The sequence below is a fragment of the Lissotriton helveticus genome, chromosome 1_1 (genome assembly GCF_964261635.1).
Source record: "Lissotriton helveticus chromosome 1_1, aLisHel1.1, whole genome shotgun sequence".
Taxonomy (NCBI): domain Eukaryota; kingdom Metazoa; phylum Chordata; class Amphibia; order Caudata; family Salamandridae; genus Lissotriton; species Lissotriton helveticus.
The window spans coordinates 614,895,134-614,922,502 of record NC_136057.1 but is presented as its reverse complement, the minus strand read 5'-3'; the positions used below and the strand labels follow the sequence as shown (position 1 = coordinate 614,922,502).

The window sequence follows — 27,369 nt, the reverse complement described above, 5'->3', positions numbered from 1 at the left end:
AGGCTACTGTGAAAATGGCTTTCTGGGCTTTTTCACTGTAAAGCCATGTGTACCATTACAATTCTACATGTCCTGCTTTCAAATACCATACTTATGGGAGGTAAGGCCTACTTAGATGTGAAATATCAAGATTTAAAGGGATTTTTTAGACCTCTCAATAGGGCTTATTTGACAAGCATGAAGTCGTGTTTACAATGTCACTGTAGTGTATGGCACAATAGGTGCTGTAGTCCACTAGGGACATTCAACTTACAGGTGCTGGGTACACTATGTACTATATACTTGGGCTTGTAGACAAGTTAAATCTAGTAGGAGTATAACACATTTCAACTTGCTCTGGGGGTCAGAGCACATGCAATGGGGCCTGGTATGCAGAGTTCCAGAGTACACAGTACAACCACCCGTAGCATCAGTCCATAAAAAATGGGGGTGACCAAGCAAAAAGAGATCTTTTTCTACCAGTGGGAATAGCAAATTTGACCCCTTCAAAATCCAACATTTTCCCTACTGTCACAAAGGGGCCAATTAGGATGGCGGACGGAAAGCGTCCGGACCGCCAGTCTCGCGGGAAATGACCGTCTGACCGCACCGTGGGAAAACTGGCGGTGCTATTAGGATTCCCCTCCAGCAAAACCTGAACACGGCGGATGGATGTCTCCAAAGACTGACGACCGCGTACGGAACCATAGAAAAACCGACCGTCGCGGACCGAGTGGCTGCAGTAACAGGCCCAACCGCCAACAGTGCAGCGAAGTCCGTCGGTGGGCTGGCTGTGGTGTTGCGTGGGAGGCGTGTGCCTGATGCGGGGGGTGATTGTGCTGAGGTGGGACTGGTGTGGGTGCACTTGTGTGTGTTCCTGTCCCCACCAGGGTGTCTGGTGTGGACAGGTACCAGTGTTTATGCATGCTGTGGCATGGTATGTGTGTATTGCATGCTTGCGTTCCTGCGGCGGCGTCCATGACGGTGCATGACTTGCTGGTAGTGAAGTAGGAAGGCGTGTAGGGCTGGGTCCATGGTGCTCGGGTCCATGCGTTGGGTCTCGTTGCAATGCTTTCCCTCTCCGTTGTGGTGCTTCCGCCATCTATGAGATGGAGGTGTTTCCGCTGCGGTGTTCTGGTTTGTCTGTGACATCGTAATATTGGTGTCTGGTGTGTTCCCGCAGCGGTTCACGTTTTTACGCGGCGGACGGTAAATGTGCCCAGTTCCCCTCCCTAACATGGCGGACGGAAGGCCCGCTGCTGGCGGACGATGAGGTGCATTTTCTGCCGCCTCCAGCCCAGCGGTCATACATCCGTCCACCATCCTAATCGGCCCCTAAGATTGGATTAGGAATAGTAATTCAAAGTGGAACACTTTCCTTACTATTGCATGGTTAAGAATGTAAATATTTATTTATATTTTTACCTTTTTTTTTAAAACATTTTAATTAATGTATAAAATAAAATTATTTAAAATGTTTATTTTAATTGTTTGGGTTATTTGTATTATATTATTTTTATTGTACCTTTATGTTGCTTTGTAATATGTGCTTGTTACTTGCATAGCTTTATTACAATTTATTGTTATGAATAACAATATTTTAAATGCAAACTTTATTCATCATTTAATTTTATTTTTTGAGTATGTTTTATTTTTTATTTTTCTATTACATTATGTTTTAGATATTATTTACATGTAATTGTTATTTTATTTGAAAGTTTAATATCTAAATCTATTGTGGAACAGTAGATTGTCAATAAACAGGTATGATCCTATACCCACCTCTTTATTGTTGATATTCTGGTTCACAGTTTATTTTCTTGATATTTTTGTCATTTACGTAAAAAGTATGTAACCTTGATATTTCGATTCCCAATATTTTTGGGAATATTTTTGCATTGCGATACTTTTGTTCTGGAATTTTGTCATACACCTATTTTTTAGCTAAACAACCAATTATGCCAGCACAGGTGCGCCTCCATCAGATGGGACCTGTAGATGTTTGATGGATCCATTTAAGAAAAAACCCTCTTACCCACCAACCCCAAGTACCAATCAAAAACTTAAAGTTAACTGTACAAATCTAGTGTACTAGGTCCTTTCCAAAGCTTTGTAGTAAATCTTTTATTTACTTGTTTCACTCATTTGCACCATTTTGGCAGTTAGTAGTAATGGGCCAGACTCACAAAAGTAATCTGAGACAAAATCCTAACTTTCCGACTTTCCATATTCACAAAAGGCATTTAGGAGTAGTAAAGTTAGGATTCCCCTGGGGACCCCTTCCCGTCTGCGAAGTGGTTTCCCACCAACTTGAAGTAGGTGGTAAACTGCAAGTGTTTTGTAGCGCAAATGTAGTCGCAAGCCAATAGTACATGGCAGTATGTCTCGCTATTAGAAAAGGACATCCCTTCCTAATAGCTAGAGTCGCAAACGCTATTTTGCGAGTCAGTCACTATTTTACGATTCAGTGTCTCGCAAAATAGCGTTTGTAAATGCCATTACCCTTTTTGCGGTCGCAAATGGGCCAATCTCCCGTTTGCAAGCGCAAAAAAGGGTTGTATATCTCGCCCATAGTGCCTCATTTATGTTTGAAGACAACACCGTCCCCGATCCAGCATATGGGGGCCTCTTTAATGGAAATTATCTAAGAGATAGCAAACCTTCAGAAGATGTTTTCGTGGTATCAAAGCACTTGAAGAATCCTAGTTTTAGAAATATTTTGCACTTTGCCAATATTGGTTGTCTTTATTGTACAAAAGGTGTATTATAGACTTATTAATCACTCATGCTTAGAATTCAATTTTATATATATATATATATATATATATATATATATATATATATATATATTTCTTTTTTTTTTTTTTGCAGTTTTATATTTCACAAACTCTACCTGAAGGTATCAGCACTTAACGTCAGCACCAGTTGCATTACTGATGAACACATTCATTAAAAAAAATATTAATAATAATTAGGCACGTGGAGATTAAGTGATTTGCCTAGAATCACAGAATGTTTGAGCCTCCCGCCAGACTCGAACCTGGTTTCCTAGCTTCAAAGTTGGCCACTCTGGCCATTAAGACACATCCTCTCCCCATGTTTACTGCTCCTGAGTTCAATCGTTCTTGTAATATTACACAATTGTTTGTTAATATCCACTCAGATAGCTTGATAAACATTAAATCAAATCTCCTAAAAGAAATGCAATGGTCTGTGAATACCTCATCTCAATTAATTGCCTTGTCTTTATGTTCAATTTTATCTCTAGGTCTGAAATGTAATAATGCTTGAGTTTTAGGGAGAAATATTTTAAAAGGGTTTGGTATGAGATTTTTCAAAAAGCTTTTGAAATTCCAGAAATGTGCAAATTCCTTCTTCATTATTTGTTTGCCATATGAATCCATCTAGGTTTGACTTTCTTGACTCTAGTTCAGCTAGAGTAAATTCCACCAGTGCAGTAAAGCACTCTGTTGTTCCTGGTAGTTAAAGTCAGAATCAAAACATGGGCTGTATCGCAAGTACCAAATACAATATACTGCACTGGTTAACAAACTGCTAACTGCTTCTAACAGTCTCCCTAGTTCTCACAGAGTGACATTGGGGTTCACAGAATGAAGTAATTCCTTGTGGAACTAACAAGATTTATATTTCAACAAAAACAATCTGAGAGAGTAATTGTGCCAATGGGCAGCAGGCTCTCTGCGTGATATTTTCCTGTTAAGGTTATATTCATCTTGAGGAATACACACTATTTAGACTGGTGATGCTAAGAAAGGATAAATCAACCCAAGCAGGCATCTAGCCCATGAACCGAAAGAGCAATTCAAAAAGATTTAATGGTAACAGGAAACCATTATTTAGGATGAAAGTAGTGATCAAAAACGTTATTACAATTATTTAAAACATTGCACCTTAGAAACTGGAGAGTGTTTATTATGCCATTTCTGCAGGAAACTTTGTGGAGGGCAGTGGAAATAATAGGAGGTCTTTTAGTACAATTAAGTGTCTTTTCGGTCCCGTTTTGAAAGTGCTCATGATGTAATTTCAGCTCCTACGATGAGTTAGATGCTGTTCGATATGAGGGGTATGTAGGAACTTTTTTGGAGTTGTCAGGTCTTATGGCCAAATGATTGAAGGGGAAGACAAGCAAACATGGAAATTGCCTGCACATGGAAATGGAGGGTGAGAACCAGGGCAGATGTTCATACAATAATTCAGAACTTTACATGGCATCATGTTCAGTATATGCTAATAAATTACATTAGTAGGGTGAGGTGGAACTGCCTGGGAGGAAAAAGAAGCAGCATGAAGAGGATATTGCAGCTGCTCAGCTAATTTAAAGGAAAATTATTAATCATCATCTTGGAGGAGTGGAACAAAGACTGGGTAGTAGACTTTAGCAAAGTGACAGTCAAGGTAATATAGTTGGAGGGAGGTATTGTGCTGTTCAAATGGACCTTTATATTTCATTATTTTAAGTAAGTTGTACTGTTAAGAGCAATTGTCTTTAAACCATGCATTGTATCTAACTGAGTTCTATTTTTATTTTATTTTAGGAAAGTATTGACCTTGGTGAGATCATGTTTTCACTTTGCTACCTGCCAACTGCTGGAAGAATGACGTTAACAGTCATCAAGTGTAGAAATCTGAAGGCAATGGACATCACAGGTTCCTCAGGTGTGCATGCCTACAACAATGCATTTGCACTAGATTGCTGATAAATGTTATCTCTCTGTAAATTAGGTGAACCTCAGAATTTAACTTGTAATCACTTATAGTTGGTATGCCTTTGAATGTATTATTGATTATAATTCCTGAATATTACTACCATCCTAATCATTTCAGGAATATTTGAATAGCCAATTGTGTAAAAAGAAATGTTTTCATTTAATTGTGAATTCAAAAGTGCTTTTCATATACGTCATCGATTCATACCTGTGGGTTTTCTATAGATTGGTAACGTTGTCACTACAAACAGTAATAGACTTGCTGTTCATTAAAATATTGTATATTTTTATCAATTGAGTCAATTTCACTAAATGTTTATACTACAGCTGAGCAAATCAAATCTGGCGTTGTTCCAATCATTATGTCTCTAATTTACATTATCAAGGCAGATTGTAGTATGAACTGCTTTGCTGCAATCCTTAATGCCATTCTAATTTCAGATTTAAAGATTACTATTTTTCTCTTTCAAACTAAATAGATTATAAATGGTTTCAAAATAAGAGACACAGATGGACTCAAATTACCTCTACCAGATCTGATCTATGATCAACACAAAGAAAATGGACTATCTTGGATTTTGTTTGTTCATAAAAGTGGGGATGAATTTAAGGTTTCGGTGCTCCTACTCCTTATTGTTTCCAAAGGTTCAGATGGGATGACAGATAACAATAACTAAATCTCCAAAGGATTTTTTACTTATGTTTGTTACTGACATTTTGGAAAGTCACACCAGGTTTTTCAGATGGCTTGTGATGAGATTCACTGTGCCATCGTCATGCTTGGGTCTCATGGGCAGTCTTTTCCGGTTGACAGTAAAATATGTTAGACTTCCAGATGGTCCAAACTAAGGGGCCGATTATGACGGCGGACGGACCTCAGTCCGTCCGCCACCATAGAGTAGGAGGGACCGTCCGCAGGGGCTGCGGCGGTCCCTCCGTGCAGATTAGGATGTGACCGCCAGGGTGGCGGTCACATCCTCAATCTTTAACATTGCGGCGGGTGCAGCTTAAAAATGCATACATTGCATTTGTATGCAGCAAGCGGCAGGCACCGCGCGGTGCCTGCCGATTACTGCATACAAATGCAGGGGGGTACCATAGGTACCCCCCATGTGCACCCCCCCACCCCCCCCTTCACCCAGGGGGTCCGCAACGGGCCCCCGCAGTGAAGCTCCGTATGCTTGGAAAAGCATTTCTTTTCGGGCATCCTAATATGGCTGACGGTGTCTGAGAGACACCGTTACCATATTAGTGCTTTTCCGCCGCGGTTGTAAGCCAACCGCGTCGGAAAAGCTGCAGACAGAAACCAGGACCCACTAACCATCCTAATGTGGCGATTTTCCGCATCCTCCGGGCCGGCGGTGGCTTCCGCCGGCCCGGAGGATGCGGAAAATCCTCCATCATAATCGGCCCCTATCTGTAGTAATACAATACAAAGCCCTCCGTGCTCAATAGAGATTTAATCTTGAGTAAAAAAATACAATCTTTCTCAATAAGACTGATATGATAGCAATTTGTAATACGCACAGCTACTCCAAGGAGTGTCCCGGCATGAGCATTAAGATCGTAATATGAAAAGGGTTCAATTTGCACAAAGAGCCAGGTTTTGAGTTTCTTCTTAAACAATGCCACCTCACTCATCATTGGCAGCTTCAGAGGGAGCTGATTTCATGCTGTCACATCCAGATATATATGCTATAGACCTTCCTCCCACTCTTACGTGCTGGATGCTAGGGATCTCTGCCAACCAATTGTTGGCGCGTCTCAGCTGTCTACTGAGTTTATGAAAGTCAAATCTGGCTTTGCGGTAGGAGGGGGCAGATTGATATAGAGCATCATGTACTTTTACTGGAACCTTAAATTTGACTCTATCCCTGATGGGCAGCCAATGGAGAGCACTCAAATGTGGGAAAATCCATGATCTCATAGGAACATTCAGCAGAAGATTCTGTTAAAAATCTGTGGATCAAATTTGATAACCGGCTGTCCTTTGGGCCTCAAGTAAATGTGTTGGTAGGCATTTGTTTTGGGATTAAGAGTTCCCTACAAAAATCCTTGCTACTTTTATCCTTTTCAACAAAGAGGACAGTAGTCCTGGGGCTAATAACTTCCAGATTAAACTATGGTAAAGCACTATATTTGGGTTTACCAGAGTACCTAATGGACAAACTCCAAATGATCCAGAATGTTCAGTTATTATCTTTATTCATTTTAATCAAGAAGCTTCCCTTTTAAGCCATTAAATAGACCTCACTGATGTCACTTGATACACTGTTCATCCCTTACAAATCCATCAAAATACATTTAATCAAGGACACAGCAACCAACACAGTTATAGTACACAGTCATGTCACTCCAGAAGTGAGATTATTGCACTGGTTGCCCATCAAGCTTCTAGGGTCGTACCCCAGCCCAGGCACTTGTATATGATTATGCCACACATGAAGCTTGCTATAATACTTCTTTATTCATCATAGTGTAACCAGACCTGAATTTAATGTAATGTAAGGGGTTATTTATAGAGCGCACTGTGACCAAAAATGTTATCCTGGCGCTGAAACATTATGTAAGATGCAGCAGATGAAATGCTGAACAGCTGTCACTAGTGGGGAAATAACCAGGTATCCAGTGCCTTCCTGATTTTTTGTAAATCAGATTGAGATCGTAGGGATGCTGGAACTCCATTCCATGAACCGGACGCGTTAACCATAAAGGTACGTCCTCCTTGTCTGACGTTTGTGTACCTGAGCTTCTGGACATCGGTACCAGTAGTAGAGCAGAGGTTTCTGCCGGGGGTGTACTTTTTTAGTCTGTCTTGGAGAGGTATTGGTCCTTTGTTTTGTTTTGCCTTGTGAACAATACAGAGAGATGTAAAGACTATTTTCTGCTTGACAGGCAGCTAATGAAGCTCCCTCAAGGCATATGTGGCAGATGACTATCGGCGTTTGTTCAATGTCAGTATAGCAGTGATGGTCTGAATATGTTCTAACTTTTGTAGAAGGTAACTAGGGGCTCCTAGCAACAGGGTGTTGCAGTAGTCCAGACTACTTAGTATTACCCCTCTAGAAATCGGTGATCTGGCTGGTAGATCGAGCAGAGGGTATAGCTTCCTAAGAGCCTGGATCAGAGCAAAGCAAGTCCTGGTAAGTCTATTCACTTGATTTTCCAGAGATAATCCTTGGTCGATTGTCACACACAGGTTTCGCACCGCCACAGGATTGCCCAAAGGCTTTTCCATGGGTAGCGGCCAGAAGTTCGGTGATAAGGACACCGGGATTTTGTTGGAGGAGCAGCAAATGAGTTCAGTTTTATTTCCATTCATTTTCAATGAATTAGAGTTCATCCAGTCAAGGATATCAAGAATGCATGCTTGAAAGTTTCCAATAGTATCCTCCTCGTTATTGTTCAATGACAGGATCAATTGAGTTTTCAATTTACAAACAAGGAAACCTGATAAGTAACTAAGGACCACGGGTATCAAGTATTATTTAGAAAACAATGGTCCTGAGTAAACATTAATATTTAGAAACATTCGATATAGACCTTGTTGGGTGCTATATATATTCAATGCCCAGCCGGACAGAGAATTTTTATTGTGACAATGTTTCAAATGTAGTCAGGAATATACGAAAAAACATTACAACGGGACGCAGTCCGGTACCCGACACAAGGAGGAAAGTGGGGGGAAAACAAAGTAACAAATAGAAAGTTAAACAAATGGAGTTACAGGCAAAAACTAAGAGCTGTGGTAGCTTGCATTTCATATTCAATAAAACAAGCTTAGCCAAATAGTGACCACAATAATTACACACAATGGACCATAGTGGTACTAGTTTGAAATGTCCACGACGTTTCGATCCCAAGCTCATTAATTAGAGGGATCATCATCAGGACTGGGATGCTCATTAGCGAATATTTCCATAACTGTGGAGATTGGAGTGGCACAGAGATAGATAGTTATGAAAGTTGAACGTGCACGGCGGAATAGCTTTATCAAGTGACGAGGATATTACAGCGCGTTGTGAGGTATTGCTTATCAGGATTACGTGTACATGCAATACCTGGTGATTAGGGCATAGTGGATTGTCTAATAATTCTTGATGCGAAGCTAGTGCAAGGCGTCAGAATATATTTTGTGTGGCATGCCCGGCGCGTGATTAATAATGGGCAACCGGCGAGGGGCTTACCACAATAATGGTGGTTATGGCACGTTGAGTTAACAATTGGCAGTGTCTCCAAATCTTGAAAGTACTAAAACCGGTCCGTTTACAACTCATGATTTTAATGCTTACGGACTACCTTAAAGCAGAAGTGATTCCTGTTGGCTTACAAGTCAGGAACATTCCGGGTATCTTTACCGACAACCCCAAATACATCTCAAATTCCAGCTACATCGGCACTACCTGTTCCCGACACTGGCTAGTGTTAGGAATAGATATTGCCACTGAAACCCTCAAATCATTAGAAACAGAGATTTCCGACATTGAAAAACAGCTTCAGGACTCAAATAGCACAGCAGATGGCAAAAAACTATTGGAACAAGTTGAAAAAACTATCACTAACTGCCACAGACTAGAACAGAACAAGAAGGCTAATAAAATCAAAAAAGACATTAAAACATACAACGTAGAAAATACCGATCCATATTTGCAAAAGGATCTTTACAACAACAGATCCTATTCCAACCCTTATAATACCAGGCCCTGGGGCCAGTTTAATAGGCGCCAAAATCTTGTGGGCTTTTCCGACACTTCTGCTGAGTCCTCAGACAGTTCTGACCCTGGAGAGGGCTCTGGCACAGCAAGGCGAGGTGGTACCCACTCCAGCAATGTTTTAGGCAGAGGCCAACACGATACGCCACAACGTGGGCGAGTGAAGAAAGGACAACGGTAGTACAATCCACCAGGGGAGCGCAAAACACGCAACAATTTCTATCAATGATAGAGCCCCCAAACGAGATCATGACATCAACCAAAGTCATCTCCATCTTTAATCTATCAAAGCACACACTGGCAGAGCATGAACTTTCATTATTAAAGAAAGGGCTCTTGTTTGTTCCCACCATCCCACCCAATTTCTTGGAGTTACAAACGGAACTGCTTAGATTCTTTAGACAAATTCGTCTACAAGCCTTTTTTCAACTCCACCCCACACCTAATTACACCACAAACAGTCCCTTTCGACCACATCAACATTCTCTCCTACTGCTGGAATGATTCCTGCTGAGATTCTCACTTTTGAGAATATGGTTCTTAAGGATTTGTCACACTTAGAGAACACAAAAAGGTTTATCCCTTACAATATCTCTCTTAAAGAGAAACAAGCGATTAATTCACTCAAAACAAATGATTCCCTTGTACTAAAAAGTGCCGACAAAGGAGGCGCATAGTGTTACAGGAAAGAGACACCTACAAGGCAGACATTGTACGACAACTTGATAATACTGAACACTACCAAAGACTGTCCGCCAATCCCACCAAAGAAATCCAGGGCCTTATTCACAAAATAACAACTGAAGCTGTCAATCATGGCTTCCTCAACAAAAATGAATTTTATTTCCTAAATGTGAAATCATCCCGAACACCGTTTATATACACCCTGCCTAAAGTCCATAAAAACACCACCAACCCCCTCCGGGTGACCCATCGTCTCAGCCTGCGGTTCTATCATAGAACCATTAGGTTCCTACGTAGACTTCTTCATTAAGGACTTTGTGCCTTTAACCACCTGCTATGTGAGGGATAGCATGGCTATGATAAACCTCATTGAACATCACCCATTTAACCCGGAATCAGATACATTGTGCACGATGGACATAGAGTCCCTTTATACTAATATCCCTCAGACTGCAGCCCTACTTGTAATACAGAAAATACTGGTCTCACGACCATGTCCCCATAATGTCCCCACATTGTTCATTCTCCAACTCTTAGAACTCTGCCTTACAAGGAATTTCTTCACCTTTGACAACCTCTACTACCAACATATCAAAGGGACCTCTATGGGTGCAATTTTTGCCCCAAATCTAGTGATCCTGTTCATGGATCAATTAGAAACAGGTTCTATCCTCACCTCTACAAATCCTTTCTTCCCAGGCATCTGCCTTTGGCGGAGATACATTGATGACATTTTTATCATTTGGTGGAAACATGACATCAATGATTTGCTTCAATTTGTACACTGGCTTAACAATAACTGCTCTGGTCTATCATTCACCATCACCTTTGACAAATCATCCATTGCCTTCCTTGACTTGACAATCATTCACTCTGAAGGAGAACTGCTCACGCGTCTCTATAGAAAACCCACTGAGCGCAACACGCTCTTGAGCTACTCAAGGAATCACCCTAGGGCCCTAAGGGATTCGCTTCCAATTCCTGAGAATTAGGCGCAACTGCTCCTCTATAGAAGACTACTTTACAGAGGCATCCACCCTCTCAGCCAAACGGGTGATGTTCTTCTGACTCCTAAACCCAAAAGTGAACTAGAAAGAATCGAATGCGTTACCACCTTTTCACCAGTGTCAAATAAAATACGCAAATTTATAATCCAACACTGGCCAATTATAAATGTGGGCAGCTTGAACATCGAGAGACCACTATTTATCTTTCGCAAAAGCCGTAACCTAAAAGATCATTTTGTCAGAGCAGCCTTGCCCACCCCCATCCCCCACACAACACTCGATTCTGTCTGGAGTCTGACCCCAATTTTGGGACAATCTAAATGTGGTGGTTGCAATGTTTGCGAATTCACGATTGAAGGTGTTATTTATTGAGCAGTCTTCTTTCTCATGCAAGAGAAATGAATTGCCACAATTGAAATACTTATAGTAAAGTAAAGTGCGTACAGTAAAAGGAGTATTATAAAATAATACTGTAAAAGCATTGATATGGTTTCTTAGCCATATGATACTTTAAAATAGATAAAATATATACATACATAAAAACATTGACTAACGTGCTCAACTGGTGCTTCTAAATACGCCTACCCCGGTGTACCTGACCTAAGCCTAATACGTGGGAAGGAGTAAGTAAGTAGCAGTTTAAGTTAAGTTGGTTTTGCCAAGAATCTGAATCAAGAATTCTCTTTAAAGGTTTAGTCAGCTCCACACCTAGGTAATAGAATGCAGGAGGTCTGGTATCTCTCTCTCAGGACTCGATATCCCAGCAACCCGCAAGGGCGGCTGGAAACACCGGAGCTGGATTTCTCGGCAGGAGAAAAGACAGCGTCTCTCTCAGTGCGTCAAAAGGGAGGGGCGGCGTCCGTGGGCTCTCGCATGAGCAGGGCTCTCGGGCAAGTAGATAGCCGCTCTGCTCCAAACCACTGTGTGTTTGCTTAAGGCAACGTTGGTATATTTATACCTGAAAGGTGCCGGGTTTGACGTAAGGTTGGACTTAAGACGTCAATAAAAGATGTTAATAAGAACTGGCCGTTCTCTTAGTGCTCGCAGGAGTTCAAGGACAAATCAAAACAGAAGCATGGGGAATTCCCAGGTTGCTGGAGGTTTGGTTTGTTTAAAGAACGCGTTGTACTTTCTAGGAGTCTGGGGAAGTAGCCTTGCTTAATTTGGACTGTGTGGGCTACGACTAAATATGGATATGATTCTTATGCCTTTATAAGGATATTATTTATTATAGCCATAAAAGGGCATAAATTGGGAATATCGAATTAGGGTCCTAGGTAGAAATACAACACCTACGTAGACTTCTTCATTAAGGACTTCGTGCCTTTAACCACCTGCTATGTGAGGGATATCATGGCTATGATAAACCTCATTGAACATCACCCATTTAACCCGGAATCAGATACATTGTGCACGATGGACATAGAGTCCCTTTATACTAATACCCCCAGACGGATCACTGAAATAATATCGACTACCAAAATATCGACTACCCAAAATATCGACGAGAAAATATCTACAACCAAAATATCGAGTTTGTATGTACAAACAGGTAAGTACAAAAATATCGAGTACAAAATATCGCTAACAAAAATATTGTTGTAAAAAATATCGACTTTAATAAAAACAATGTTTAATTACATTAATATAAAAAAATTATTACTAAAATATAATTAACAATACTTAAAATAACTTTTAATAATTAAATAATTAATGAAAGTAAAAAAATAATATTTTTTTAATCATATTTCTTAAAACATATATATATATAGTAACAAAATTTAATTAAATAATAGCCAATATTATTAACGTACAAATACAAAAGAGTAAAAATTACTATTCCCACTGCAAAGAGTGCAACAGTGGATATATGACGTTACAACGCAACTTTTACAACGCACTACCATTACAACGTAAGTATTGTTAAGTATATAATAATTTTTTTTAATTTAAATTATTTAAAATTATTTAAATATAATTTAATTTAATTTAATTTCATTAAATTAAATTAATGTAAATTTAATTTTACTTTATTTTTACACTGTACCCCTGTACCCCAAAACTGACCCTGAACCTTAAAAAAAACCTTTACCCAAAAACCCAAAACTGACCCTGAACCCTAAAAATACCCCTTTACCCAAAAACTAAAAACTGACCCTGAACCCTAAAAATACCCCTTTACCCAAAAACAAAAAACTGACCCTGAACCCTAAAAATACCCCTTTACCCAAAAACCCAAAACTGACCCTGAACCCTAAAAATACCCCTTTACCCAAAAACTAAAAACTGACCCTGAACCCTAAAAATACCCCTTTACCCAAAAACTAAAAACTGACCCTGAACCCTAAAAATGCCCCTTTACCCAAAAACTAAAAACTGACCCTGAACCCTTAAAATACCCCTTTACCCAAAAACTAAAAACTGACCCTGAACCCTAAAAATACCCCTTTACCCAAAAACTAAAAACTGACCCTGAACCCTTAAAATACCCCTTTACCCAAAAACTAAAAACTGACCCTGAACCCTAAAAATACCCCTTTACCCAAAAACTAAAAACTGACCTTGAACCCTAAAAATACCCCTTTACCCAAAAACTAAAAACTGACCCTGAACCCTAAAAATACCCCTTTACCCAAAAACTAAAAACTGACCCTGAACCCTAAAAATACCCCTTTACCCAAAAACTAAAAACTGACCCTGAACCCTAAAAATACCCCTTTAATTTAACAGAATTAGCAATTAATCAATTAAATTAAATTAATTACCAATTACATTTTAATTAATTAACACATATTATTTAATTACCAATTAATTAAATATTACTACCAATTAATACATTTACATATTTAATAAATAATAATTAAATTACTTCCCACCCTATTCCCCTATAAACCCACAACCCGCTACGGGAAATACATTATTTTAATTTACATAATTAGCAATTCATCAATTAAATTAAATTAATTACCAATTAAATTTTAAATAATTAACATATAATATTTAATTACCAATTAATTAATTATTACTACCAATTAATAAATTTACATATTTAATTAATTATAATTAAATCACTTCCCACCCTATTCCCCTATAAACCCACAACCCGCTACAGAATAAAATTACACAATAATTTAAAAAAAAACATTAATTAAAAATAATTATAACATAAAATGACACTTTTCACACATATTATAACATAAAAACACTATAAATAATTACATATTATATAAAAAACGATATTTTTTACTTTCGATATTATTTACAGTCGATATTACTTCACTTACCTTAAAAACGATATTTTGGCTGTCGATATTCTGTCCTGTCGATATTTTCTCCAAACGATATTTAAAACTCGATATTCTGTCCAAACGATATTTTGGAGTCGATATTATGTCTGTGCACCCCCCCAGACTGCAGCCCTACTTGTAATACAGAAAATACTGTTCTCCCGACCACGTCCCCATAATGTCCCCACATTGTTCATTCTCCAACTCTTAGAACTCTGCCTTACAAGGAATTTCTTCACCTGTGACAACCTCTACTACCAACGTATCAAAGGGACCTCTATCGGCGCAAATTTTTGCCTCAAATCTAGTGATCCTGTTCATGGATCAATTAGAAACAGGTTCTATCCTCACCTCTACAAATCCTTTCTTCCCAGGCATCTGCCTTTGGCGGAGATACATTGATGACATTTTTATCATTTGGTGGAAACATGACATCATTGATTTGCTTCAATTTCTACACTGGCTTAACAATAACTGCTCTGGTCTATCATTCACCATCACCTTTGACAAATCATCCATTGCCTTCCTTGACTTGACAATCATTCACTCTGAAGGAGAACTGCTCACGCGTCTCTATAGAAAACCCACTGAGCGCAACACGCTCTTGAGCTACTCAAGGAATCACCCTAGTGCCCTAAGGGATTCGCTTCCTTATTCTCAATTCCTGAGAATTAGGCGCAACTGCTCCTCTAAAGAAGACTACTTTACAGAGGCATCCACCCTCTCAGCCAAACGGGCATGGTATTCCCCGCGCGATGTTCTTCTGACTCCTAAACCCAAAAGTGAACTAGAAAGAATCGAATGCGTTACCACCTTTTCACCAGTGTCGAATAAAATACGCAAATTTATAATCCAACACTGGCCAATCATAAATGCGGGCAGCTTAAACATCGAGAGACCACTATTTGCCTTTCGCAAAAGCCGGAACCTAAAAGATCATTTTGTCAGAGCAGCCTTGCCCACCCCCATCCCCCACACAACACTCGATTCTGTCTGGGGTCTGACCCCCATTTTGGGACAATCTAAATGTGGCGGTTGCAATGTCTGCGAATTCACGATTGAAGGTAAATGTTTCACTTTTAATAACAGCACAGTTAATTGTCGTGCCTTCTCGAACTGCAATACTTGCAATGGAATTTATTAATACAATGTCCCTGCACTCAAATGTATATTGGCCAGACAACTCAGAAAATAAAAACAAGGATTGTTCAGCACCGAAGTCGGATCAGGTGCAAAACACCCAACACACCACAGTTGGATCATTTCACACAGGCCAACCATGACGAAGATGATATTCGCTGGACAATCTTCAAAGTACTAAAACTCCCACAAAGAGGAGGTAACATGGCCCAACTACTCAATCGAGAAGAACTGAAATCAATAATTCCTTTTAACACCATCAGGAATGTCCTGAATAGAACCGAAGATTGGACTACCTTACTATGAACTTGAAACAGTAAACCTAGTGATGAACTTCAATGGTGGTAAATTCTTACAGTCTTAAAATGTGTTTTTAGGTAATTAATTGAATCATAAAGGCATCCACTGGAATGGTAACATGATCCTCACACGCTTTTCTGTTTTATTCGTAAGCATAAAAAAATGTACATAACATGCTTTCCTGTTTAACCCTATGCATTAAGAAATGTACATAATGTGTTGTAAAGTAATTTTAAATATGTAATATGTATGCTCACTCATGCTCATTTACCCTCACCAAGCACCGGGTTCACATTTCCCTTTCTTTCTTCTCTACCCTCCCTGAATCGTACATTTTATCACACTAATTCAACCTCTGCTCCCGTTTGCAAACACCCATATCTTATTTCTGTGCAAAATCTGGATAGATTACACCTTAGTCTTCCCTCTGGTGACTCCCCAAACAGACCAACATAGTCTTTCTTCGCTCCTTATCTGCTGATTCATCCAAGATGGCGCCAATGAACACACTATTAAAACGAGCGTGGTTCCCCTATCCAATAGTTCCTGCCATCGTGCTGGGGAACCAACAGCACATCGCTGCTGTGCTCATTGGAGGTAAGAGAACCGATCCGAAACAGGGCTCGATCCCCGGGGCACCTTCATGTAATTCGTAGTTTGTCAATCCGCTGTAATGCCCCGGCTGGCTAATCAGACCCTCCTCCCCCTCTTTCACCCCTTCAGCTCCATTAATGCCGAGCTTCAAGACAGCCCCTCCCTCACTAAGGATAACTTGGAACCCAATCCTGCCTCGCACTAACCAAGTGCTTCAGCCTTGACAGGAGCCTCGCTCCCCCCACTGTAAAAATTAGGATAAGAAGATTGTGAGAGGTATGCGTTTTATGTACCACTTTTATCTAATCACAATTGTGCGCTCGCTACTGACCACTAATGCATACTCTTCTTTCAGCGACTCATATCAATTGACGACCAACACCGGTCTCAGTAGCTCTGAGACACTGCCAATCGTTAACTCAACGTGCCATAACCACCATTATTGTGGTAAGCCCCTCGGCGGTTGCCCATTATTAATCACGCGCCGGGCATGCCACACAAAATATATTCTACGCCTTGCACTAGCTTCGCATCTAGAATTATTAGACAATCCACTACGCCCTAATCACCGGGTATTGCATGTACACGCAATCCTGATAAGCAATACCTCCCAATGCGTTGTAATATCCTTGTCACTTGATAAAGCTATTCCACCGTGCACGTTCAACTCTCATAACTATCGATCTCTGTGCCACTCCAATCTCCACAGTTATGCAAATATTCACTAATGAGCATTCCATGTCATGGTTCACCGCTACATCACTATGTGCTTGATTTATAATGAACCTCTCTTTTCACGTCACTCACAGATAAACATTAGCCGTCCCTATGTTTTATTCTGTTTTACTTGCTCGCCTTAAGTCACTTGAAATGTGCACTCTAAAACAGTTGTTGACATGCTGAAAACTTTTCGTTTCCGGTGATTCTGACAGGTCACTGTCCTTTGTTTCCCTGTTTTTTATCCCAACAGTCGTTAATTGTATACACCAGGCAATTGTTATTTTCTAGTCCTGATGATGATCCCTCTAATTAATGAGCTTGGGATCGAAATGTCTTCGACATTTCAAAATAGTACCACTTTGGTCCATTGTGTGTAATTATTGTGGTCACTATTTGGCTAAGCTTGTTTTATTGAATACGAAATGCAAGCTACCACAGCTCTTAGTTTTTGCCTGTAACTTCGTTTGTTTAACTGTCTATTTGTTAATTCGTTTTCCCCCACTTCCCTCCTTGTGTCGGGTGCAGGACTGAGTCCCGTTGTAATGCTTTTTCGTATATGCCTAACTAAATTTGAAACATTGTCACAATAAAAATTCTCTGTCTGGCTGGGCCTTGAATATATATAGCACCCAACAAGGTCTATATCCACTTTTTCTAAATATTAATGTTTACTTAGGACTATTGTTTTCTAAATAAGAATCAATTGGGTGTCACCTGCGTAGTTGATTAGTTTAATATTGTAGGTTTTTATGAGTGAGAGCAGAGTTTAATGTAGATACTAAATAAGATAGGGCTGAGAGCAGAGCCCTGGGGGACACAATGTGTTGTTTTTCTGAATTTGGAAAGAAACCGGGGAAGAGATCCAGCTTGATAGCAATTGGACAGGTATGACTTTAACCAATTTAACATTGGTCCCCCACACCCACTGCCGAAAGCCTGGACATGAGAGAGTGATGATTCACCGTGTAAAACACAGCCTATAAATCTAGAAGGACAAGGACGACGATTGTCCGTTGTTGGTAGTCCTTTGTAATTCATTGGTAGCGCAGATAAGGGCGGTCTCGGTTCCATGACCAGGACGGAATCCAAATTGCTCTTCCTCAAGCCCTGCAGAGTCCTCTAGGAGTGGTGACAATAGTGAACTTATATAACTTACCAGGATTTTTATAAGAAAAGGGAGGAGGGAAATAGATCTAAAGTTAGCCAGATCAGCTGGATCAGAAAGAGCTTTTTTAACAGTATCTTGACTATGGCTTTCTTCCTACAGTCGGGTACCCTCTTGGTTTCAGTAGAGTGATTGCTGAGTTGTCGAAGGGGACCTGCCAACTCTTCTTCCCATATTAACCACTGCTTTGGGAGAATGGGGTCCAGTAGAGATCCTGATTTAATAGCCCTCTACAGGGTTTTAAAGGATTCGCTGGAGATAGGATCCAGTCTAGTGAGTGTCACAGATGGCAACTTGGCAGGGAAAAGATCTGAAGGGGTGGCGGGAGACAGTTTCAGTTGAGCGGGGCTGTGGGGATGTGCACTAGAGTGTCTGACTGTTTTTGATTTATTGATCCCTTCCAGAATACTTGTGATTTTACTGTGAAAGTATTCCAACAGATTGTCACATAGTATCTGTGATTGTTTGATCTCGGGATGGATCAGTGAATTCTTTAAGGATTTCAAAGGTTTTCCATGCTTTGTTAGGGGCCGCAGTGATCTGCTCATAGAAGTAGTTTGCTCTAGCTTTCCTTAATTTGTTGTTATACTCACTCAGCGCTTTTCTTAGAATAAGGTTTCCTCCCTCAAGGTAGTGACGCCTCCATTTCCTCTCCATTTGCCTACAATTAAGTTTGGCATTTTTCAGTGTGAGGTCGTACCTAGGGGCTCAGAGCTTTTTTCGATTCTTTAGGGTGGTCAGGGGTATGGTTTCATCTAAACTTTTTATAATTTCCCTTTCGAGTCTTTTATAGTTCACTGAGTCTGTTGGTGAAAAATATAAGTTCTTGATAAGGGTTTGGTTTTGATTTCGGGGAGCTTATTCCACGCTCTACCTTCTACTGAGTTTGCTACTGGCTTGGCGAGGGAAAAGCTTTTAGCCAGTTGCAGGTGAAAAGTAAAGTAAATGAAATACCAGTATTTGTAAAGCGCACAGCCACCTCCAAAGTGGTGTCCCAGCGCTGGGGACCATCAGGAAGATTAACCAAGCTATTGCCCAGAGTCACATGGTGCTGGGCTAACTTGTCACCAGAGCCAGGGATCGAACCGTGAAGCCTGTAGTCAGGAGTCAAGCACCCTGGCTGCTGCGCCACACCTCTTCCAGTGAGTGGTCAGTCCAGCAGAGAGGAGTGGTTTCATCCACCGAGGTAAGATTTTCAGGGGAGAATATGAGGTCCAGGGTGTGGCCCGCTAGGTGTGTGGGGCCAGAGACCTGCTGTTTAAGGCCGATTGTTTTGCAGGTACGATGCAGTTCCTTATATGTTGCCGACAGGCTTTCTTCTGCCTAGAAGTTAAAGTCTCCCAACAGAAAGAAATTATTGTGCGTAATCCACAGGTTAGAGATATTGTGTAGGAAGGAGGGAAGGGCAGAAGATAGAGCCGTGGGTGGCCTGTAACAGAGAACTCCTGTGGCTATGTTTTCTTTCCTAGCCTTTACCTGAAATCCAAGCAGTTCTATTCCCTCTACTTCATCTATCGGGAAGATGTTAAAATCCAAGTTATCCCTCTGGAGAATGCCTAAGCCCCTGCCCTTTTTACCAGCTCGAGGGTTGAGGAACCCTTTGAACCCCTCTGGGCAGGCTTTATCTAAGTCAGAGAGTGAGTCTCCTGTGGACCAAGTTTCAGTGATGAACAGTGCGACAAACTTCCCAGTGTCAAGCAGTGTGTTAATTTCTACTGCATGTTTGGTAAGAGATCTAGCATTCAACAGGCCACAGGTTCATCTAGCCTTAGAATCTTGTTTACTATTATGGTTCTCAGTAGAGCTTTCCAGCATTGGGATGGTCTGCTTCTCGATAAGCATTAGTTCTTCATATGTGTAGCGGAGTCTTTCTTGTTGGATAATACTAAAACTGGCAGCATGGCTGGCGCTGAGCGCGGACGGAGCGCGGACGGGCGCAGACGGGCTTGCCTTTGGGACGCCCATGCCCGCTGTACGCATGCTCCAGCCTGCTCCTAAGTAGCGTCTGAGTGACGCTGATCGACGCTGTGGGCGTGGTGTAGCGGCCCCTCTGAAGTACGGGTGCTGCTACTAGTCACATTTAAAATGAGCAATTAGCTCTGTCTTCTGGTTCCGAGTTGCGCAGTTGATTAAAAGAACAGGTTCCCTGGTTCTGTGCAAAGATCTATTTAAAAATAAAACAGAGATAGATAGTTCGAGTACAGTTCAAAGTCAATTTAATTCGGTTTTGTACAATACACGAACTTACATTATGGCACTATTCTACTGAGTCTGTCAGGAGTCTTCTCTATCGATACAAGGCTATTTACTATTCTCTGTTTGTTCCATAGAGTCAAACGCAATGCTTAAATACCACAAACTGAGGCGCTACAGCCCACATTCTCATGACATCGGCATAAAACATCACAGCTCAAAAGCAATTTCCCATCTTGATGTTTTCACAACCTAATTCCTGAAATTTTTGTAAGAGGTTTTTCGGGGGGATGCAGTAAGTTAGTCAAACTGCAGCTGCATTTGCTGTGAATGCCTACTCCAACCCCTGAAGCAAACGTCATAAAAGATTCAATGGATGTGTAGTTACATTAAGTTAGGGAAAGATAGAGGTTTGAAGGGCAGAATAGTAGCACCATTTGTTTTAAATATATTAAATAACAAAATATCTAAACCAAATATATATAGCTAAATTGACATGGCTTTACAAATGGTCTAATGACTAGCACTTTTTCTCGTCTAGATCCTTATGTTAAAGTCTCACTGATGTGCGATGGCCGGAGACTGAAAAAGCGCAAAACTACTACAAAGAAAAGTACATTAAATCCAGTTTACAATGAGGCCATCATCTTTGATATCCCCCCTGAGAACATGGATCAAGTGAGCCTCTCTATTGCAGTGATGGACTATGATCGGTGAGTAAAAACAAAAGTGTACAAAGACAAAACTGTGTATATATCAGGATATAAAAGTATGTCTTCTTTAGTGTCCGAGTGGATTTGATGACTGAGAGTGTGCAGCAAATAATGGAGCTGATGAACTTAAACTACCTTTTTTCCTAAATGCATAAGTGTTAGATATCTACCTTTTCGTGTGTTTCTTTCTATGCTGTAGAAAGACAATTGTGCCTCCTGCAAGATAAGCAGAATTTGTTTTTTCAGCTACTTGAAGATTCTGCTAAAACATCCTCATGGATGGAGGCCGTTCCAGTAGAGTACATTCGATTTGGGGGCTCGTGACACCTCGAGGCCTGAACCTTTGTGATGGGGTGGGGGTGGTTCAGGAGGCCACAGCAAACTATTACTCTAGTTCATTTACTGTCATTTTACATCCACGAGGGAACTTAGGGGTTATCTGTTGGTAGGCAAATAGATCTCTTTGTCACTCCATTCTTCCTGGGAAGTACTGACAGGATGAGAAAAGTTGTCTTCTGCTCATGCCTGACCCTTATCCTTCCAGAGAGATGGAGCAACTTGCCATTCTTAGAGGAGTCTTTGGCCTTAGTTTAAAGTAAGCCTTGTCTCTAGAAATAGAACTGATAGAAGGAAACCTACACTTTAGGAACGTGCCTTAGACCCATGTCTTCTGTTACACTTTAAGTACTACCAATGGATATACTCAACAAACAGCAACAATAAGCCGTTCAATGTGAGGCTATCGGCATGCTCCATACGTTGTTTTCAGATCCAGTTTCAGTTCAGAACTGTGTAAATGTATGCGGCATGGGGAATGGATTGGGATAGGGTGGGTAACTGCAATGGGTGTTAGTTTGTAACATGGAGGGGCTCATTTATGTGTTTTTGCCGAATGTATGATGTTACAACAGATGCATTGACAATGCATGCCTTTACAACGCAGTTTTCACTTTGCAACATCCTTTACAACACATTATTTTACATAGCATGCCATTATATCGCATTTTCAGAAACTACCTTTACAACGTATTCCATTACATCACATTCCATTATGGAGCCGTCGCAGAAGTCCGTGTGGTGAGTGGTGGCCAATTTTGAAAAGGCGACCAGTTGATGGAGTCGCAGTAAGGCAGAGAGTGCGATCGGCACACAATCCAGTCCTGTGAGGTGAGGGGGAATAGGCCACTGCCATAATCTTTGCAGGAGATTTGGAGCTGCTAATCGGGCTTCCTGAAATGCCGAAGAAAACTGCAAGGTGCTAGCAACCTCACACCAGCTTCCGACCGGCGGGTCTGTCCGCTGTGTGGTGCAAAGCAACAACAAAACCACAGAGCTCGAAGGTAATGCCGGCTTTATGGGTGTTACACGTATCTGATTTGTGGCTGCCACATGAGCCGAGTCTATCATTGGGACTCCTTTTGGGCTGAAGGGTACATTCGTGAGCGCCCATTTTGGATGTTTATGGCCTCCTGCTATTATTAGACAGCCATGTCATCCTCCTACTTCTGATCCCAAAGATGGCGCCCCCTTCCCTGATCAGGAGGTTCGGCTGAGCATGGAAATAGAAATTGGCCTGCTCCTTTCCCAGGTTTAGAGGATCTGCTGATCATGGAAATAGAAATGGGCCTGCTCCCTTCCCAAGCTATGGTGGCCATCTTGCAGAGGTCATTCATTTTACCTATACTCGCGCTCCTGGTCCCTGCTATATTTGCCCAATATCACAGAGTGGGTGATGTCGCATATCTTCAAAATGGCGTCGGTCAGGCGATTTCAGGTCTACACCCTGTGTGGTTCCCAAAGGTGAGCAGTGGGGCCAGCTGGACACCAGACATTGTTTTCTTCCTCATGTCACAAAAAACAGCAGTGGGTCATCAGACTAACTCAATCATGTATCTGTACAAAACCGTGTGTTCAAAAGCAAAAAAGATCTTGCTGGGAGAGACTCCTCAAATGCGAAAGAGTTCCCATCAGTCACCATCGAGACCGCCCTTCATCATCTGGGTACTCTCAAGTTTTGAGGGTACCCTCACCCACACCAGATCGGCAGATATCAGGTACCTAAACTGGTGTGTGAAACGAATAGAAGGCTAAAAGTGTAAATGAATGTGTCTCTCAAGGAACTGAATAGCAGTGCTAACTCAAGTGAAAGTGAAAAAGTGAATGATGCTCTAAAATTGGATAGTGGTGGGGAAAATTATATGTATTCTGCACCCCGTCACTCCCAAATCAATAAAAACAGTGCAAATAGTAGTGTAACAAATAACCACTAAAGAGAATCTAAGGTCGACATGTTTCTGCAGACAAACTGAGCCAAATGGTCTCCTGCTGCTTCCTCAGGACCATTAATGCTACTGCTATACATATAAAAAGAAATCATATCACCTGAGAAGTGTAATATGTATTCATCCTCCTGACTTCAGACCATAACAATCAGCAGGGGTGGATCCAGATACATAAAAAGAGAACCAACAGAGCACAGTCAATACCTTAAACATTGTGCTAGACTTAACAGTTAGTTTAGATTTGTTAATCATGCTGGCCCCTGAGTGCCAGCCATATATGGGTCATGTAGTATACCCTGTATCCCATTTCGTGATGTTCACTCACCTAATTAGGCCGGAGGGAAAAGCCCCACCTCACCTGGCGCCAGCTCAGGTACTGGGTGCACCGCTCTAATAGAAGGAAAGAAAAGATGCTCAACTATGGGAGAGTCTCCCTTAAAAACGACCATGCATCGCCCGTTCATCACGTGTCACATCGAGCGTTAATCTGCCTCTCACAAGACTCATCACGTGTATTTAATACACGCTTCGAACCAGTGATGAAATCGTAACACTGATCACGAATGCATCAATTGCTGGTAACTGAAAAACAACAGACAACACCCCGAGCGGTATGCGCAATAATGATTACCCGTATCCCTTATCAACCACTACCACCATCTGGCAATCGTGGTCGCCTTTGACACAATGCTAACGCCGCTCGGAGGGAGTTAAGGGACCTCTCACCTCTCCGTTGGTACACCAGTCGTCCCTCTGGGCTGTTTCTTGGGGAGGTGACGATCCGGTGTGCCGACGGTAAACAAATCACTTTCCGGTCCCGGCGTGGAGGGTACGCTTGACATCATCACGACGCGCCCCGTAAAGTGTGTCGGGAAATGTAGTTTGGGTGTACATCAAAGCGCTGTGTCTTTATTAGATCGGGCATGCTGACAAAGTTACATTATCATCGTACTCATACTCATTCATGATTCATCATACAACTTTTTGCTTAAACAAGATGACCATGAACCAATGCGCTGTATGAAATGTAGTGCGTGCATGCACCGGTGCGTTATTCTGCGATATAACCTTACTGGTTCATAATGCCATTAGTTACTTTAACATGGAATCGCATAGAGGGCATTTCCGTAGTCCAGTCTGCTGCTGATGAGGGCCTGGTTGACCATTCTTCTAGTGTCGGTGGGGATCCACCTGTAGATCTTTCGGAGCATGTGGAGGGTGTTGAAACAGGAGGATGAGATGGCGTTGACTTGCTTGGTCATGGAGAGTGTTGAATCGAGGATGAATCCCAGGTTGCGTGCGTGGTCGGTGGGTGTTGGTGCTGCTCCCAGGGCGGTCGGCCACCAGGAGTTGTCCCAGGCAGAGGGGGTGGAGCGGAGGATGACGACCTCCGTCTTGTCCGAGTTCAGCTTTAGGCGGCTGTTCTTCATCCATTCGGCGACGGCTTCCATTCCTTTGTCGTGGTTGGTTTTGGGTGTGAGAGGTTCCTTGGTGAGCGAGAGGATCAGTTGTGTGTCGTCGGCGTAGGAGATGATGTTGAGATTGTTCAGTCTGGCGACGTGGGCAAGCCGGGCCATGTAGATGTTGAACAACGTCGGGCTGAGGGAGGATTCTTGGGGTACGCCGCAAATGATCTTGGTGGCTTCGGATCGGAAGGGGGAGGCGGACGCACTGCGTTCTGCTGGAGAGGAAGGAGGTGGTCCAGCCAAGTGCTTTGCCTCGGATCCCTGCGTCGTGGAGGCGAGTGTGTAGGGTGCAGTGGCAGACTGTGTCAAAAGCAGCTGATAGATCCAGGAGGATGAGGGCCACAGTCTTGCTGTTGTCCAGCAGGACCCTGATGTCATCGGTGGCGGCGATAAGGGCAGTTTCAGTGCTGTAGTTGCTGCGAAACCCGGACTGGGACAGGTCCAGAATATTGTTCTCCTTGAGATAGCAGGTCAGCTGTCGTTGACAGTTTTCTCGATAACCTTTGCCAGGAACGGGAGCAGGGAGATGGGCCGGAAGTTTTTGGGGTCTGCTTTGGGTTTCTTGAGCAGGGCGTTGATCTCGGCGTGCTTCCAGCTCTCCGGGAAGATCAAAGTCTCGAAGGAGATGTTGATGGCTTTGCGGAGGTGGGGTGCGATGGTGGTGCTGCCTTTGTTGAAGATGTGGTGATGGCACAGGTCTGATGGGGAGCCAGAGTGGATGGTACTCATGGTTTTGATGGTGTTGTCGTCATTGATGTTGGTCCAGGTGAGTAGGGAGTCGCCGTGGGTGGTGGCCCTGGGGTCTGAGGTGTCGTTGGCTGCCGTGGTAGACTGGTTGTCCAAGCTGTTGTGGATGTCTGCGATCTTGAGGTGGAAGAAGGAGGCCAGGGAGTTGCACAGGTCTTGTGAAGGTGGGATGTCGCTGGTGCTGGAGCTGGAGTTGGAGAGTTCCTTCACAATGTTGTGTGCGTTTATGTCGAGACGGTCCTTGAAGGAGGTCTTTGTGGTAGCTCTGATGAGGTGATGATGTTGACGCATGGCGTTCTTATGGGCTGCCTGGTTCTCTGGTGTCTGTTTGTGGCGCCAATTCTTCTCCAGCTTTTGGCAGTTTTGCTTCGAGGTTTGGAGGTCCACAGTGAACCACCTGGCAGTCTTGTTTGTGGGACTGTTGGAGGTATTCTTGATCGGGCGAGGGTGTTGGCACATTCGTTGATCCAGCATCTGAGATTGCTGGCGGCGACGTAGGGGTCGGTGGGGTCTGTGGGTGGTCTTCGGGCAAGGGTGGTGTGTAGCTGGTCTTTGGTGATTTTGCTCCAGCAGCGGCGGGGGATCTTTTGGGTGCGCTGGTGCGTGGTAGGTTTCTTAAAGGTGAAGTGGACGTAGTGATGATCGGTCCAGTGGAGTTCGTGGTGTGGCTGAAGGAGACGTGGGAGCTTGCGGAGAAGATGGGATCAAGCGTGTGTCCAGCGGAGTGGGTGGGAGTCGTGACAAGTTGTTTGAGTCCGAGATTGGCGAGCAGGGTGGTGGAGTTGGTGTTGTTTTGTTCCCAAGGTGGAAGTTCAGGTCCCCGAGGAGGATGTAGTCCGTGGACGCAAGGGCGTGCAAGCTGACGAAGTCGGCGATGGAGTTGCTGAACTGTGGTCTGGGTCCGAGGGGCCTGTAGATCAGAGTTCCTCTGAGGGTGGTGTTGGGATCAGTGCGGATCTGGAAGTGCAGGTGTTCGGCGGTGTTGAGGGTGTTGGCGTAGTTGGTTGAGACCTTGAGGGTGGATTTGTGGATGATGGCGATTCCACCTCCTACTCCGTTGGTGAAGTCTCTGCGGGTGATCTTGTAGCCGTCCTGGATGGCTATGGCGATGTCGAGTGCCAAGGAGTCGTTCATCCAGGTCTCTGTCAGGAAGGCGATATCCGGGGAGGACGTGTCAAGCAGGTCCCAGAGTTCGACGGCGTGTTTTCGTGCGGAGCGGGTGTTCAGGAGTATGCATCTAAGGTGGTTGCGTGTTGTCCTGGTTGTTGGTTTTGCAGGTCTACTGCTGGTGAAGCTGCAATTCCGGCAGAAGAGTTCTTGGGTGCATTTTGGGACGGCCTGGAAGCAGGAGTGTGCTCGTCCGGTGTTGAGTGCGTGGAGGGTGCTGGCAACATAGCGGAGATGGGCACCGTGGCGTTCGCAAGGGTCAGGGATTCTGGCGCTTTGCGCGGTCCAGGCGCGGACAGGTGCAGACGGGCGTGCCTTAGGCACGCCTGCGGCGTGTCAGCGGCACGGCCGCGCAGCGGCCACCATAAGAAGGGGAGGTGGGAGAGAGGAGGCAGCTGGGAGGGGGGGCGGACAAATGAGAGCGGAGGGTGGGGCAGCAGGGGACACAGCGGCGGGAAAGCGTAAAATGCATACATATTGTCCTTC

General features: G+C 42.8%; 1 protein-coding gene across 1 annotated transcript in view; it reads left to right on the top strand.

Annotated features, from left to right (window-relative positions):
- Positions 1-27,369, top strand: part of SYT10 (synaptotagmin 10) — a 330,714-nt gene that overhangs the window by 209,837 nt on the left and 93,508 nt on the right. The window contains exons 4-5 of the mRNA XM_078654653.1: positions 4,536-4,656; positions 21,050-21,221. Of these exons, the coding sequence (XP_078510779.1) occupies positions 4,536-4,656; positions 21,050-21,221 (293 nt within the window). The remainder of the gene's footprint in view (positions 1-4,535; positions 4,657-21,049; positions 21,222-27,369) is intronic.